General features: G+C 36.8%; 1 protein-coding gene across 2 annotated transcripts in view; it reads right to left on the reverse strand.

Annotated features, from left to right (window-relative positions):
- Window positions 1-18,791, reverse strand: part of GNAQ (G protein subunit alpha q) — a 324,147-nt gene that overhangs the window by 68,930 nt on the left and 236,426 nt on the right. For both annotated transcript variants that reach the window (XM_005581977.5, XM_065530726.1), the window contains exons 4-5: window positions 13,611-13,739; window positions 10,562-10,691 (exon numbers count right to left, since the gene is read on the reverse strand). In XM_005581977.5, coding sequence (XP_005582034.1) covers window positions 10,562-10,691; window positions 13,611-13,739 — 259 coding nt within the window. The remainder of the gene's footprint in view (window positions 1-10,561; window positions 10,692-13,610; window positions 13,740-18,791) is intronic.

Consider the following 18,791-nt stretch of genomic DNA (forward strand, 5'->3'; position numbering starts at 1 on the left):
TTATCAGAAACATATAAAAATTTCAAACTAATAACACACATAATAAAGAAGCCTCAAAAATAGAGTAGAAGTATGGAATTAAAAGAAGAAATACATAAGTTTACAATTACAGTGGGAGATTTGAAAATAAGTCATTGAGGGGAAAACAAATGCACATTTTGTTTTTCAGAGGGCTTTATTTTTTTTTCTACAAAAAAGTGAGTGGATAGTTCTTCCTTTTCTCCCCTGCCAGAGATCCATTTTGGTATACTTTTATGAGCCAACCAAGCTGTACAAAATACTTTCATGACACAAGATTTGGAAGGTAATTTGACATTATATCACACAGTGTATACAATTTATATTTTACATATATTTTTATTTTATTCTATTTAAGATAAATGTGTATCTTAAAATAAAAGTTTAATATATTTCTATTTTCCCTAGAGTTCCCAAATTACATAAATGGGTAATTTCTACCCAAATGATCTCAGTATTGACAAAAAAATTTTATGTCAGTGGTTAGGTACAAACGTTTATGATGTTACAATGTTTTTATTAATAGTATTTTTTCAGTGTATTCAGAATTGACAAAATTTATAAAATGTGAAACTATGCAGATAATATAACTGAAAAACAAAAAATCGGTATGCTAAAATATCTACTTATAAAATATAAATGTTATACACTACAATTGGGGGGAAAGATTCCTTAAGAAGGACATGATAAAAGACAAACTTTAAAAGACTGATAAATTCAATGTAGTGAAAGGGCAAGTCATGAAGGAGCAGAAGTTATTTGAAAAGTGAACTTAACAACGGACGTGCATCACTGATTTATAAAGAATTCCTCTATGTTAATAATAAAAAAGGCAGATCAATCGAACACTGACATAGAATAAGCACTTCAAAAATATTTCCCATGGCAAAGTACTCAATGTGATTTTAAATAGGGAAAGACAAATTCACACCACAATGATACGCTATTATACACCCAACTGAATGTCTGAAATTTAAAAACTGATCTACGCTGTCTAAGGTATGGATCAAATAGAACACATACACACTGTTGGTGGGAGTGCCAACTCTTCTAATGTTTAAACTGTTTGGCAGTGTCGTTGGGCTGAATAGTGACTCTCAGAAAGGTATGTCTATGCCCTAACCCCAGAACTTGTGAATGCAATCTTATTTGTCAAGAGGGTCTTTGCTGTAAGGATCTTGAGATGAAATCATCTCAGATTACGTGGGTGGGCCTTAAATCCCACCCACATTTATAGGACAAGTCCTTAGAAGACACGGAAGAGGAGAAGGTGAATACAGAGAAGGCCATGTGAAGACAGTCAGAGATAGGAGTTGTGCAGCCACAAGGAATGCCAACAGTCACCAGAAGCTGGAAGAGAAAAAGAAGAGATTCTCCTCTAGAGCCTTTGGAGGAATTTTAGCCCCGCCAACACCTTGATTTCAGACTTCTAACCTCCAGAACTGGGGAGAGTAAGTTTCTGTTGTAACCCACTGAGTTTGCGGTGCTTTGTTTCAAGAGTCCTAGGAAGCTAACACAGGCAGTATCTACCACAGTTGAACATATGTATTCCCTGTGAACCATCGCAGGGAGCTGCTGATAATATCTATTTCTTGTGGTGGATGGTAACTACATGGATGTGTTCACTTTGTGACAATTCATCAAGCTGAATACTTACAATCTGTATACTTTTCTATACATGTATATGCCAATAAAAACATTAAAAACAATAAAAATAACTGTCAGTATCTGACAGTTCCTGTCAGTTAACTGATCATGCAGACAAGAAATTAAAATTTAAATAATCCAATTAGTTTGTTATAAAAGACATAATACAGAACTGCACCCCAAAATGTGAAATCACAATTTGAAGCACCTGTGAAGTACTTATTTGATGGGCTGATCTTAAAATTCAAATAGAAGAGTAAAGGACAGACAACCAAGAAAACTCCAAAGAACAAGATGGACAGATTTCAATTACTAGATATTAAGATTATTATAACTAGTGATTTGATAACTTTTATATTGGTATAGCAGAAGCAGATCAACCAAACAGCCCAGAAAAAGACTTGTGCGCATAATAAAGCTTGACACATGTCACATGTATCATTAATATCAATGGGAAGGAGCACAATTAGAACAGTTAACAAGCCGGGCACTGTGGCTCACGCCTGTAATCCCAGCACTTTGGGAGGCCGAGACAGGCGGATCATGAGGTCAGGAGATCGAGACCATCCTGGCTAACACGGTGAAACCCCATCTCTACTAAAAATACAAAAACATTAGGCGGACGTGGTGGCGGGCACCTGTAGTCCCAGCTACACGGGAGGCTGAGGCAGGGGAACGGTGTGAACTTGGGAGGTGGAGGTTGCAGTGAGCCGAGATGACGCCACTGCACTCCAGCCAGGGGGACAGAGCGAGACTCCGTCTCAAAAAAAAAAAAAAAAAAAAGAGTTAACAAATTTAAAAATACATCTGCTTAAAGGCCCCAGAGAACTAAAAGGTAGTGAAGAATTACCAGGCCAAGGTTTGGGAAAGAATAGGTTTAGAGAAGTGAGCCCAGCATTTGGGGTCAATTTTCCCATGGAGGTATTTGCTGATTCTGGAAGCAGCAGCTGAGAGGCTGAAGGGATGGGACTCTAGTGAAGCATCTTTGCATTGCACTACGGCTATTCACCAGGAAGATATGCCTGAGTAAACAGGCACAGGTACGGACTACAGCTCAGCTACCTAGTCACCAGAAGGCTAATGGAACAGACTGATAATGCCAAGGGTTGACAAAGATGTGAAATGACAGGAACTTTCAGACATTGCTGAGAGGGTAAATTTGTTCATTTATTGTGGAAAATACTTTGGTTTTATCTATTAAATCTGGAGGTATGCTTACTCTATGTGCTTGTAATACTACTACTAGGTACATATCCACCAGAAATGTACACCTATGTGCAACAAGAGACACATAACTGAGTATTCACATCAGCATTATTTGTAATAGCTCCAAACTGGAAAAACACCCAGAAAGTCCATCAATAGTAAAATGGGTAAATAAATTGTGCAATTTTCATGCACTAGAATACTAGATGACAGTATAAATGAGTGAATTACATAGAATGCATATACCTTACAGACATAATATTGAGCAAAAGAATCCAAACACAAAAGAAAATACACTCTTTGCTATCCTTTATATAAAAGTTTAAAATAATATACTGTCTATACAAGGTTAAAAAAATACACTACTTGATTCTCTTTGTATAAAAGTTAAACACAAGTTAAAACTAAACTATGGTATTTAGGGAAGCACACTTAAGTGTTAAAACTGAAAAGAAGGGGGAGGGGGAAAAACTAACAAGAAAAGGAAAATAATTACCTGAGTGAATAGTGGCTACCTGGTAGGAGAGGGCACCTGCAAGCATCAATGGTCTTGGCAAAGTTCTATTCCTTGACAGGGGTGTTAAACAGATGTTTGCTTTTGTGATAAACCACTGCTGTATATTTTGTGTGTACTCTTCTTTATGTGTGTGTATTTCACAATTAAAAAGGTAAAAAAAGTGGAGAAAAGATGGATCAACTTCCCATTCAATAAATGGTATTGGCACAACTGATAGAAGAATAGCAAGGAAGTATTAAATCCTTACTTCCTGCCATGCATAAAATCAATTATATGTATGCAGGAAGCCTATGAAAAGCACAACCTTATAAATTTTACTAGAAAATGAGAGATTATATCTTCATATTCTTAGGGAAGAAAAAGAATTCTTGAAGAAAATACAAAAATATAACCAATAAAGAAATGAGTGAGTTGATCACATTAAATTAAAACCCTTCTGCTGACCATGCGCAGTGGCTCATGCCCGTTATCCCAGCACTTTGGTAGGCGGAGGCGGGTGGATGACCTGAGGTCAGGTGTTCAAGACCAGCCTGGCCAACATGGTGAAACCCTGCCTCTACTAAACACACAAAAATTAGCCAGGAATGGTGGCGCATGCCTGTAATCCCAGCTACTCGAGAGGCTGAGACAGGAGAGTCGCTTGAACCCGGGAGGCAGAGGTTGCAGTGAGACAAGATCACACCATTGCATTCCAGCCTGGGCGACAAGAGTAAAACTCCGTCTCAAAAAACAAGACAAAACAAACCCCAAGCCCTTCTGAAAAATAAACAAAATGAAAAAGACAAACCATGTAGTGACAGATAATTTCCGTATGTGTAACAGTATTTCCAGAAGACATTTTCAATTGTGTATATATAAAAAACAAAAAGACAACTCCATTACGGGTTGGGGTGAGAGGGAGACCAAGCAAGACTAAGAAAAGGTAATGTGCATTACAAACAACCCAACTGCCTGAGGAGCATGTGAAACACAGCAGGGAATATTCATGTAACAGGGTGATATGGTAGTTTAAATAAATGAAACAGAGTCACGTGTAGTAACATGAAAAAAAACTCAACAACAATTCTAAGTGAAAAAATACCAAACTGCAAAATGAAACCATTTTAATAAAATGTATAATCATGCATAATATTTAGAATCCAGTATCGCTCAGTGACACATACGCATGTAGTAAAAGAGTGAAAAACTATGGCTAGGAATGATAAATGCCAACATGAGGCCAGTGGCTTCTGGGGAAGAGGAACAATGAATGAGGGAGGGCTACACATGGTCTTTAATTTTATCTGTATCATTTTACTTGTGTGAAAAATGAAGACTGCAAGCAGGTAGGTCAAAATTTTAAGTTCTCTATAATTATATACTCTCTTCTCTCACTCAGTTTATGGAAATAGAAGTAAACAAAACCCATTTTCTGTGCTATTCTAAGTTTCATGCTTGTATCAAGCTGTGTATTTAGACCACACATATTAGCCCATCACACACTTTCATGTTATGGCACTGTCATTGAGGGAAGCTAAAGAAACAGCCCTTATGAATTCTAACATTTGGTTCCCTCGAGGGATATTATCCTGAATCTGATTTACTTCCTTCCATGGCATCTCCTTCTCAAGCTGCAGGAGAAGTCACCTGTGTCTCAGTACTGAAGAAGTTAATTTGAGTAACTATTTGCTTTTTATGTTAATGACACAGTGACTCTTGTAACAGGCCTTGATTATCTCCTTTCATTGGTTGCTAAGAGATGCTTGATTAAATCTGTGGCCTACCTTTAGGAAAGGTACACAATTGTGTGATTCATATTTTAATTCTTAATCTCACCATCCAATCCTTACTGCCCTTTCATCCAGAGTTTTCATGTGATTTATTTTATCCCACTGGGCATGGAATATATGGCTACACACAAAATAACATATAACCATAAAAATTTAATTACCTTAAAACTTATAACTTCAGTTCATCAAAAGATACCATGAGGAGAATAAATGGCAAGCTACAAAGTGGAAGAAGATACTTGTAATACATGCACAAAAGGCTCACATCCAAAGAAAATAAGAAACTCCTATAAATTAGTAAGAAAAAGATAACCCAAAGGAAAAACAGACAAAGTTGGTAAATGGTAGAGCTACAATTCTCAAATTGAAGTCTTATTTTATTTTACCTTTTTTAAAAAAGTATCATTTAAATTATTATTGCTAATGCTATTACCTAGTGACAATGACAATCACTGTGTACACCTTAGCCTTGGTAGAAAATCTTCCAAATTCCTTTCCTTTTTGCAAAGGGGTGAATAATCATCCACATAATAATTTTATATTCATAATTAGTTGTAATTGCAAATCTTGCATTATATTAAATATACTATTCCACAATCGGCCTTTTTCACATAACATAATTCATCTTTAAAAAAAAGCTACTGCATAGATTATACTGTATAAATTCAATGTAAATTCTTTAAAACCTTTCCAAATTTTATGCATACAAAAAGCATTCATGTGTGTCTGCTTCCTATACCCTGAGCAGCACTAAGTCCAGGTCTCTGATTCAAACTCATAATTGGGTAATCAGAAAACTTCCTTCTAGCATAAGGGAAGCAAGGAGAACAAAGAGTTGAAGAAGGAGTACAATAATGAGGAAAGAAAAAAGCCAAAGAATGAAAGGTGAGAGGAGGAGTTTAAAAAAGGGACAAGTGACTGAAAATGAACAAAGTAATGAGGAAACAGGAAAGAGGTTAAATATAAAAGCTGGGTGTCTTTCAGGAATAGCCTTATGAATCAGGTCATGAATCTGAGCCAAGTGTACCAAAGGCCTAATTTGATTAAGATTCGATAAAGGCGGGCTTGATTCAATTCAATTCACGATCAGAGACCAGGTATCTTAACCTAAGCTTTTACTTTTAACTACTTATAAATGTTCTTTAGGTCTTTCCTTTGGGGTTTGAGTTTTTTTCTCCTCAATTTTTAGTCAGGTTTTCCCCCCAAAAGCTGAATGTCATTTGAAAAAAATTGCCAAAAGCTCACTCAACAATTTTTAGAGCAGAACAAAGTACATGTTTCACACTTTTTAAAGAAAATGTTCAAATTTTGATTGCATCTGAGTAACTTCAAAATGGCTTCATTTAAAAACCTACTAGAAGAGACATATCCAAAGGAAATGCACATTTTAGACTAACTGTTTTAAGATAGTTCAAAATCAAATGAGCAATACAGGAACTCTAAATTACTGGTAAAGGATCGCTGGCTTGTCTTACTACCAATCTGTGTAAGAAGAACTTAGAGGCAGAGGAGAGTTACTTCAACTCCTTCACGAAAGGGCAGGATTTTCATTCTACTTCCACCCTCTTTGCTGCCTTATAGCTCCTCTTGCTTTTTCTTTAAGTTTGTCTCTAACATCTAGAAGACACTGTGAGGGAGGGAAAAGAAAGCTGGTCTGGAAGGGCAGGGGACCTGGTCTGGAAGGGCAGGGGACCTGGCCTTGAGTGACCTCGGCCACAGGCCATCTCTCCATTCCTGTAACCTCATCATTATGACGCACATCATCAAACCTGATTTGTCCCCTCCATGGGGAGGTCAGCTGGTAGATTCCGATGAGTAATAGCTTCAGCAAGTTTTGGGTATAAAGTGCTAAGGTATTATAAACGTCTACGCTCTCCTTTTACTTTATCAATTGAGCAACTTCAAAAATCAGGTTTGAAGGATGAGTAAATGTTTATGGGAACCAAGGTCAGGGAATCCACCTTGATCAAAGGAGGGCCTAGGGTAGGGAGAACTATCTTGAGTTTTAATAAAATGATAACATAATTCCTCATGACCATTTCAAGATGATTAATAAATTCAAAGCTCACATTCAAAAAGGACATGGAGGAGAAAAAGATCTCAGTCTTTGTGATTCTACAAAGAGCTTCGCCTGGAAGACGGTCATTGAGACAATGTCTGAGAAAACATCTTTGCAGTAGTGCTCAGCTATTCGTGAAACAGAAAATCAGAAAAATAAAGACTAAAAGGCAGTGTTTGTATACACACTGATAAACTAAAATATGTTACAAGCATGTCTTAGTGTGTGCTTTGGGCTTTCAGGAGCACTGAAATCATGTACCCATGAAAGGATTACAGCAGAATAGTGGACTCCATGCTGGTGTGTTATCACAGGAAAAATAAGACAGCAAAGGGAATACACAGATGAACAAAGTTCTACCACCCTGGGTATTCTAGCCACTATTTGATAATATATTTCCTTCTTTGAAGGAAAAAAGACATTAATTCCCCAAACAATAGAAAGGCTGAGAATCTAGGCAGAAAAAAAGACCTACATAAAATTATGAAGATTAATATATAAGGTTTTAGAAATATTAAAAAGCAAAAGCAATAATCTAAAATGCTTCCCTTAGCTGCTTTTGTCTGTGGTCTGCAATGCATTTTCCAGTTTCCTGGGATAGAAAGAAAAGCTGTCAGAATCCATTCCTAGGTTTTTCTCACAAATATATACCAAGGGAGGGAGGCACAACAAAGTCTGTTTTGGATTAAAGTTATGAACATTAGACTTCTAAACCAAGAACAAAATGTTTCTGGAGCTTATTTCGTTTTGTCTTACCAAAACCAAAAAATCTGGGGAAACTAGAATTCTGTAGTTCTGAATTTTCTTAATGATTAAGGAAGCTGAGAGGCAATGATATTATCATACATTAGTACAACTGGGGGAAAAAAAGGGATAATGCGACTACATGCCAACATTAAAAAATATTTTTGACAGTACTTCCTAATTATAGACGGTGACAGCTGTGGCTAACATGGATGAAGCAATTAATGAATAGTACTTTTCTCATGATCCCATACTATCATCAGGCTTGACTAGAGGGCTCAGAAAGGAACAACATATAAGTTGACTTTTATCTTATAGAATTACCTAGACTTTCAAAAGATTCACAAGTAATAAGGGAGTCCAAATGAAAAAATGATAGCTTTATTATTTTAATTTGTAACTATTTAAAAGGAGCATAAGGCATCACCATAGGAATCAAAGGAACTGGGGCAATATTTTTAGACGTTCTTAGTACCTGTACATTGAATGTCAAGTTACTGTGGGAACTTAAATTATGACACATGATAATAAAAACTATGCCATTTTATTCTAATTAACATAATATACTTTTATATAAAAATCTAGTCACTATTAGCTATGTCTGATGAAAAATGGAATAAATGATCTGTAATGTTCAGGTAACTGAAGAACCAGATTCAATTCAGTTGAACTGAATTAGTTTATGAGCTGCCAAAGGAATCTACTTTCTTTTCCATTTTGATAATTTTAAAGTGGTAAATTGCTAAGTATTAAATCATGACATATTATTTCTTCATATATATAATACATTTATCTTGTGTAAAATGTGTGTTGATAAACACTTATCCTCCTCTAGCTATAATGTAAACATCAGAAATAAGTTCACATTTGCTTCTTATATCTCTTGTGTAATTGATAAATGCAAATTTTATTTTATTGGATGGCAAATTAAAGAAGAGATATGACAACCTACATAGCAAAGGCTTACCTTTCCCCATATGGCTTATTTTGACCAAAAGCACATCTAGTTTATAAGGTCTTTTAGTGGAGAGTTGATTTTTTTTCTCCATTTTTGTGTCTTTTTAGATACTCTGGTACCCAGCATATAGTAGGGAAGCCCTCAGAATATTTTTTTGTCTTGATACAACATTAAAAAAAATCAGAAGTGTTAGAATAGATCTGCTCCCAAAATATGCAGTACGTTTAAAATACTACATCCAGGAATTATGTAACAACAAACAAGCACAGACATAAAGATGTACAGATAGAGATATCATAGCTAAAATTCTGACAGTAACTGCCTAATACCGTGGTAACTTACTGTCGTATATTGTAGCATGCTTTTAGGCACTTTGCTTTATAGTTATTGGGGGCAACTGATTGATAAAGAAGCCTCATTCTTAAACAGAAGTTATTTGGTTGACTCCAAAGCCGATATACTCGCAACTCAGGAGTGATTCTGAAATGCATCAACAGGTAACTCTCGGTTCTATATGAGACATTGGTTCATGGAAACTTTATCAATCCTATACATAAAAGAAATACTATAGAAGCTTGGATATGTATTTTAATGGAGATATTAATACTGGCAGAAATAATATTTAAAAGAACAAGTCAGGAATTCTTGTGTACCTAAAAAACGTACTGTATTAAAAGCATAATATGCTAGATCCTATTTTAGTCAGCAAATGGGGATCTCTCACTTCATTCTTTTTTTCTACCCTATTATTAGGATATTTAATATTTATTATTAACCTATCACACTGCAAACTCTGCCTCTAACAGGGTATCAATGGTGTCTTCTCTGTTCCCCCAACACACACACACACACACACACACACACACACAAGCACACAACTACAGCTCAGAAGCACGGATTTCTACATCCCTTAATTATCTTCCATAATCAACTGATTCATAGTCAGGTCTTTACCATCCTCAAAATCCACATTTACACCTATTAAGTTTCCCTGTAAATGGGAGGAGATAGCAATACTGAATTCGTTCTCCAGACAGGCATATTAAGGACACTTCTTCAACTGCTCTCTGCTTAATAGAGACAAAATTATGCAGCAGCCTAGAGAATTCTATAAGAGCAGAAAGGCCGCCTCACCAAGACATTCCATGGCTCATAATGAACTGATTTAGAGCCCAGCTGCAAAGTCATTCACATTTGCCAAGAGAGATTTTGAGTACTCTTTGGGACACACCCATCACACAAACAATGATTTAAACAAAATGAAAACAAAACAAAACAGGATGACTCACTCCAACACTCCCAGTTCTATCCTGTAGGAGGAAGACTATAAAATGATCTGATGATTAGCCTAGGATTTCCATGTTATTTTCATTTTTAGAACCTCTGCATAGTGTTAAAAAGTATCAAATAGGCTCTAATTAGATTTGAACACACAGACCTGCTCATACATCTGACAGAAGAGCTTGCCACTTTGAGTGTACCATGTGGTAACAGGATTATTTTTGGTTATTTTAAAAGTCTTAAAATCAAATTTCAAGAAAGCAAAGAAGTCAGTTCACTCCATTCCCCATACCCTACTTCCTATCGTTTACTTGTATCAGATAATAAAATGATAATCCATTGCCTGTCTAAAGAACACTTACCTCATTGTCTGACTCCACGAGAACTTGATCATATTCACTAAGCGCTACTAGAAACATGATAGAGGTGACATTTTCAAAGCAGTGTATCCATTTTCTTCTCTCTGACCTTTGGCCCCCTACATCGACCATTCTGCAAGGTTAACAATACTCATATTAATAACATGTAAAACTAAAAAGTCAACATAAATATAGTACTACTTACAAACTTGGGGAAAATATTCTCTTGAATCACAATGATCATCCAAGTCAATTCAATTAATACTTATTGAATAATTACTAATTTCCTATTACCTAATATTCAAAGTCAAGACATTCTGGGTAAGACATCATGATGGTTTTAAGAAAGTTATCAGTGTGTACGAAAACTGTAACACTGTAAAAAAAATCCTTATCTGTGCCAAGCAAAATGGTATTTTATTTAATGAAGAACTGAAGAGTCCAAAACTGAATGAGTTTTGTGTTAAGCCCTACTGGCAAATACTGAACTTCAGTTTCTTTTCCTATAAAATCGGAAAACAGATCCTCATGTATTTTTTATGGATGCTAGATATGACTACAAGTACACTTAAAATATGTGACATGCTATACATTTCAATATGGGTGCTATGATGCTTCCACTAAATGCAGATACGACCCCACTCAGCCTTCATTAGCAGAGTAGGCATTTTGGGCAATTTTTTCTTCCCAATATTGATAAGAATCTGGCACAGGTCTAGCCATGTCAGGTCACTTACTGGAAATGAAGTGTGAGTGAATGAAGATACTACAAGGTACAAGATGGAAGCCATCATGTGAACCATTTCAGTCATTTGTTTTTAACACATCAATTCTGTGCTAAATTATTGCTCAGAAACCAACACTGACATCAATTAATTTGAGTGACAATGTATGTGTGAAAATATCTAGCAATGCTTGGCACTGAGTCAAAGTTTGTCCAAATTGTTGAATCTGTATCTTGGATGAACTGTACACAATGTTCACAGGAAAAAAACAGTCTCAGAGAATGAGCGGTTTAGGTACAAAAATTTGAAAGTAGGGCTCTTTAAACATTTGTTTAAAACTGCAGTCGCTCCTGGTGTTTTCCTGCCTCCTGGCATTAACCTAAACTAAGAACTCAAGGATCTTCTAAGTGACTGCTTGTAAGCCTAGTAAGGCACAGGAGACAGATCTAAGGGGCAAAACAACGGATCCAGGGAGATCCACGTACTATGGACATCGAAGTCAAAATTCTTAGATCTTCAGAAGTATTAAAATGCTGGCTCTTCCCCAATGCCAAGGCGTGAATAATATGCTACTAATTTACATGAAATCCTCATTCCATGAAACTCTGTCACACTGGGCCCTAAAAGATGCTTCTGATGGTGGTGGAAAATTATACTTCTAAGCCATTACTTTTACTGTAGTGGCAAAAAAACGTACTTCAAAAGCTAGTGTACAAACCATGGAAAAAACAACATGTAATTGTAATCTGGTTTCAGAATCCACTAATTGCGAAGCAATAAGTAGATGAAAATCCCCATGAAATGCAATGTTTTCTAAAAATATTTTGTAACATGGAGGAAGGAGATCTGGGTGTCTCAAATTAAAGATTTCTAAATCTACATACTATAAACTTAAAACGTTAAGTAATATAGAATGCTGGAGCTACAAGGAACCCTGGGGATCATCTAATGCAATACAACCATTTTATAGATTAAAAAACTGAGGCTCAGAAACAGTTTCAAAATGCCACCTGCTTTGTGGCAATATCTATTAGAGCAATGTATGGCAGCCAGATTTGACCTCAGGTACAGAGGCCGATTAGAAGAAACACAGTGTCACGGCAAGGAATGAAGGTGGGCCTGCTAATCAGAATCACTTGGCAGAGTGACACAGGAGATAATAACTTCTACTTCATAACCAATATTGCACACATCCATCTTCAACGAGGTGGGCACTCCTAGAAAATCAACTCTCCACACTCCAAGACACATTCTCATTTCTCAAAGCACCATGTAGTTTGTATTCTAACTAAAAGTAGAACTGAGTGATTGCGTAATAAGAGATCGAATGAAAGTACATCAGTATTGTTTATTTTTTCTCATCCTAAACACAAAACAACAGAATGCTTCTGTTGAAGTATTATCCAGACAGAACAGCAGCAGTGAGAGATGAGGTAATAAATTTCATTCTATTTTGCTAGGTAAATGTACACTAGGTTAATTAACCCATTTTCAAAATCATGTATTTCAAAATTTTTTAAGCAACATATTTTATGAACACAAAATATCACATATTATTCTTGCTACTGAAAAATTTTGCATTGGTACCAGAGGACCCGGGGAAAACACCAGCATGAAAACTTCTGACACTATATAATTTGTGCTTGACAACACCATAAGATCATTCATAGCTTACATAATTCTAAAAACATATCCATTGTCCTTACAGTTAAAATGATTGCCCAAGAAATTACAGTTAAGACCAATGGTTTATTAACCGATTTTACTCAACCACAAGCAAAACTAAGATTTTTATTGATTTCTTAGTGATTTAAATTGAAATGCCAAATGTTCCAGGACAGTACACCTTTCTCCTTTTTTTTTTTTTTTGATATGGAGTCTCACTTTGTAACCCAGGTTGGAATGCAGTGGTGCAATGTCGTCTCATTGCCTCCTGGGTTCAAGTGATTCTCTCACCTCAGCCTCCCAAGCAGCTGGGATTACAGGCGCCCGCCAGCACGCCCAGCTAATTTTTGTATTTTTAGTAGAGAAGGAATTTCACCATGTTGGCCTGGCTGGTCTCAAACTCCTGACCTCAGGTGATCCACCCACCTTGTCCTCCCAAAGGGCTGGGATTACAGGCGTGAGCCACCGCGCCCGGCCTCCAGTACATCTTTCTGTTGTTTCCTCCTTCAGGAATATGTCATTTTATTTGTGTAACTAATAATAATTGGTAAAAAGGCTATCTTGTTTTAAAGCCTATACATGATTCCAGTATTTATAGAGTTTACCAAATGTACTCAAGGCATAAAAAGCTGGGAAATAGGTTTTATGGACTCAATTACTACCTGAAAATGACACTTTGTAAGTCAAAGGGGTATTCGATGATCCCTGTGGTGGGGACTCGAACTCTAAGCACATCTTGTTGCGTAGGCAGGTAGGCAGGGTCAGCTACGCGGTCCAAGTCATTAAGATAGCTAGAGGAGGGAAGACACAATGAGAATGTCAGTGTCACCATCACACCAAAGCTGTCTACGGAAAGGGAAGGACAAAAATGAGCCCTAACAGAGAAGTAAAGAAGAGAAAGAAAAATATCAGAAAGTGGCAGAGAAGTCTGTGGAAAAGAAAGATAAAGTCAACCTTCCATTACTGGAAGGTTATCCATCTATGGATTACATACACACCATAGTTCTCATTTATTCTCTTATTATCAATTAGAACTCATACTCCCCAGAGGCAGGGGGTGGGAGAAAAAGAAATTCAAATTAGTTTCCTATTCTCTACTTGTTTAGTAGGCTTGGTTGCCAAAGCAGAAGATTAAAACAGTTTTTAAGATAACAGAGTTGCACATAAGGTCAGAATGCCTTTTTTTTTTTTTTTTGCAGAACGTCAGAGTCTTCCTGGAATGAATTTCATTATTCCCCGAAGAGAAGACAGCATGCTACAGTGTCCTAAATTCTGTCCAGAGCCTAAGTCATTCATGATTAATGTGAAGCCATGACATTTCTAATTACTGCAGTAATAATGTGTCTTAAGGTCAGATATTCCCGATGTTTGGAGTCACCACACCTTAACTTCACATTTATCTGGTTTTATGATACTTGATACTTTTCCCTTCCCTTAAAAATTTTTTTTCTTTTGAAATGACTTTAGACTCACAAGAAGTTGCAAAAATATTACAGAGCATTTCCCTGTACCCTTTACCCAGCTTCCCCAAACAATAACATCTTACATAACCATAGTACATTATCAAAACCAGGAAAATGACACTGATACAATACTATTAACAAAACTACAGCCCTTACGAATTTCATCCGTTGTTACATACTCACATGCTATATATTGTATATGTGTATACAGTCATCCCTCAGTATCTGTGAGTGACTGGACCCAGGACCTCCTGCACATACCAAAATCCCTGGAGGCTCAAGTCCTCCATATCAAATGGAACAGTATCTGCATATAATGTATGCATATGCATAGTCCTCTCCTGTACTTTAAATCACCTCTAGGTTACTTAAAATGTAAATGCTATGTGAATAGTTGTTATATTGTAGTGTGTAGAGAACAATGACGGGGAAAAGTCTGTACGTGTTCAGTAAAGATACAATATTTTTCTGAATATTTTTGATCCATAGGTTGTTGAGTTCACAAACACAGAACCCACAGATACAGAGGGCTGACCGTATTATGGGGGGTATCTATTTCTATGAGATTTTATATGTAGAGATTTGTGTAATACCACCACAATCAGGACACAGAATTGTTCTATCACTACCTGTGTTACCCCTGGCAGTCATACATATGTTCTTCATCAGTGTAATTTTGCCATGTCAAGAATCTTTTATTCCATTCACCCCTGGCAGTCACACATATGCTCTTCATCAGTGTAATTCTGCCATGTCAAGAATCTTTTATTCTATTCATGTTTCATTTTCTCAAAGTGTAAAAAATAATCTGAAATGTTGAAAATGACACAATTTGATAGAATTGAGTGGTATCTTCATGATTTCAAAGAGTAACTGTGTTCTCCTTTGTCCTGGAAAGGATGGGGCACAGACATGGTTTCAAAACAGACAACTACAGAGTATATGCACAAAGTAACTAACTTATGAACCAGATTAAAGAAAAGGTGGGACCCTTAATAGAAAGGGAAGGGGTTAGATCTTCAACTCTTTATACCCACAAACAAGAAGTGAGTTCTGAGATACACAACAATGAATGCCTTGTGCATAGCATGTCACAACCGAGCAATAACAAATACTCAGTGGACATGACCTACTCAGGGTAGGGACTCTGACTTACCCATCTTTATTTCTGCCTTAGTACCTAAAAATAATTCCAGGTAAATAGTACTTAATGAATATATGTTGGATGGACTGATGATTTCCTATGCTGAGATTTAGTTTTAGCATTATTTAAATAGCATTCTTACTAGTGGTATTTCTGTATGAATGATACCCTTAAATTGGAAACTGAATGTAAAAAAAAAGTTAAATCTACAAGATTCATGGAATCATAAAGTAGGAGGATTAAATCTGACTTTAACAAAGAGTTAAGTCTGACTTTAACAAAGAAATAAAATTACTGCCTCTTTGGAGGTGTGTTATCAATTCTTTAAGACAAAAAAGTATCACCCCAGAAATTCCTACTGCAAATCAACTAATTAGTATTCCAGGGCCCTTTTACCTGATACACTGATGATTCTCTAGCGGGCAATCAGCTCTCTATGGAGTAACAGAACCAGTCTGATATCTCCAACTATTATAAAACTGGTTGGAAGACAAATAGAGGGAGGCTGGGAGAATACTGGTGTGAAAGACAGAAAGGAAATGTAAAAATGAACCAGACCCAGAATTTTAGTAAATATCTTGCCATGATCATGGAGTCGTCTGATAGAGTTAACGAGCACATGTTCCAGGAAGTGATCTGTATTTCACTCTACTGATAAACCAGCTCATTATATCATAAACAAAAAATCAGATAGCTACTCTGTATGGATGGAGTTTTCTAATTTATCAGCTTCTTGATTTGAAAAACCTGAATGTACACTTTGAAATCTACAAGTTCACCATTTAACTACTGTATACAAAAATTTATTTCAGAGGAATCAAATAACTTGAAATTTCCACTGGCAAGGCTGCTCAGAAATATATTGCCCGATAAACCATCTCTACTCACTTAACGCCACACACAGAGGTCAGAACAGACGGCTGTTGATTCTTGTAATGGAAGGTGCGTGCTGTTCCTGAGGTAAAGGGAAAGTGTGGTTTTCTGTTTTCTGAAGATAAACCTAACAGATTACTCATTGCCACTCCATACTAAAGCACAGATGAGTGTTAGCACAAGGTAATTTAAGGAACCAGTACATGAAGTGGGAAATTACCTGTCACATTGCTTGGATAAGATGGAATCAGGCACATACCTGCCACTAGAAAACTTTCCACTTAAAGGCGTTAAAGGCTACCCTAAAAAAATTGTCAGTGGTATCACTCCTAAGTTCAAGGTACTGAACTGAATATCCAAGACATTCATACTTGCAAGAATACTTTTTCCTCTTCATCTTTTCAATGGCAGTATAGATCACAGAGAATGACAACAACAGCATAACAACAACTAACACTGAGCACCTGCTGCCTGCCAGGCTCTGTTCTGTCTGTTCATTGCCCAGGTATCAACACAGATCACAGCAAAGAAACAGCCATTAAAGATGCTTCATAAATTTCTGGTTAACTTAAAAGGAAGCTACAGTTTTTGCTTGCCATTCTTTTTGCTTTGCCTCAGTTGAATGACAGAGAGGAAGGCTCACTTTGCTTGGGGTAAAAGAGTTAAATTAATCTATCTTAACAGAAGAAAAGACTAAGAGGAACTGTATCTAGCTCTGCTAGTTGCAACACATCATCTAGAACCAAAAACCAAACCAAACCAAAACCTAAAACAAGGCAAAGAAAAACAACAACACCTCCAACTAAACAAAAGACATACAAACTATTTTCTCCTAGAGTAAAATCTGGGGAGTTGAGAAGCTACCCAGGAGTGAAGATATGTTACAGACAATTTATGAAGCAGGTAAAATGTATAGACCACGAACCGCATTTTTGGTTGGGCGCAGTGGCTCATACCTGTAATCCTAGCACTTTGGGAGGCCCAGATCACTTGAGGCCAGGAGTTTGAGACCAGCGAGGCCAACACGGCGAAACCCCATCTCTATTAAAAATATAAAAATTAGCCAGGTGTGGTGATGCATGCCTGAAATCCCAGCTACATGGGAGGCTTAGGCATGAGAATCGCTTGAAGCCGGGAGGCAGAGGTTGCAGTGAGCCACCATTGTACCACTGCGCTCCAGCCTGGGCAACAGAGTGAGGCTCTGTCTCAAAAAAACAAAAACAAAAACAAAAAAACAAAAAAACCCCGCATTTTTCATTGCCAAGAAGGGACCAAAGAGCTGCTGCCCGCATAACCCCCAATCCCATGCAGCTCCCCTCACTATGGGCTCACAGGACTCAGCACTCTCTGTAGCTCACATTTGCTAGAGAAAAAAGGCACTTTGTTCCCCTAGAACTAGAGTTCCAGCCTGATAAGAGTAGAACATCCTCATTTGATGGTCCTCGTCACATACTGAGAAAAGGTAATAAAATAATCTCTTAACTGAATTGTACTTTCCATTGAAGCATTTTCTATTCTGAAAAAAAAATCTGGTGGAATATGAGGGATGGGTTCTTGTTAAATTATTCCATTCATTCAACCTTAAAAAAAAAACAACAAAAAACAACCAAGGTCTGAACAAATTTATACTGTAGAGTAAATTCAGAGAGTTAATTATAGCCATAATTTGTTTTGTAGGAATGATTCTGAGTGGCTGTCGAGGTCATTCTCAAGGGTGTTGCCATGGTGCCAGGCACAGGTACATTTCCAAGGCAATGTATGTGTAACAAGTATCTGGCAGTGACTCTCTCCTGATGTCAGGGAGAGGAAGCTCCCATGTTTTACATCAGGTTTGTTAAGTATCTAGGAGACAAGCTATTCATGTTAGAAAATGGGAGATTTAGCTTCTTAAACCCACCTTACTCCAAACCCTCCATGGGGATTTAATGACTTTTCACTGTGCTGAGACATTATAAATTATTAATTTATAATTTTACTTAAAAAAATAAACCCCGAACTCAATATTCTTCCACATGTTTGCCCTTCACACTCGGTGGTGAGGACCCACAAGTGCCTTCGTCCATGGCTGTATCAACAACACTTAGCCAAGGGCCTGGAGCACTGCAGGTGCTCAGCATGGACCCAAATTAAAACTATTTTATGGGAAGTGCTGTAGTGGTTAGAAAGGCAAAAACACAGGAGAGAAGAGGTTGTTAGCTATCCATCCTTACGAAATTACTTCTCTTGGCTATTACTGGCCTGCGTGATGTCATAACCAAGTTCTGAATAAAAATGTCTCTTGATAAAGACAACAGAGAAAGAAAAACCATTATTTAACTTCATTTAGTAGATTTGCTTCCTGCTATTCTTTAGGTCCTGGCTAG

This window comes from Macaca fascicularis, chromosome 15, assembly GCF_037993035.2.
Source record: "Macaca fascicularis isolate 582-1 chromosome 15, T2T-MFA8v1.1".
Taxonomy (NCBI): domain Eukaryota; kingdom Metazoa; phylum Chordata; class Mammalia; order Primates; family Cercopithecidae; genus Macaca; species Macaca fascicularis.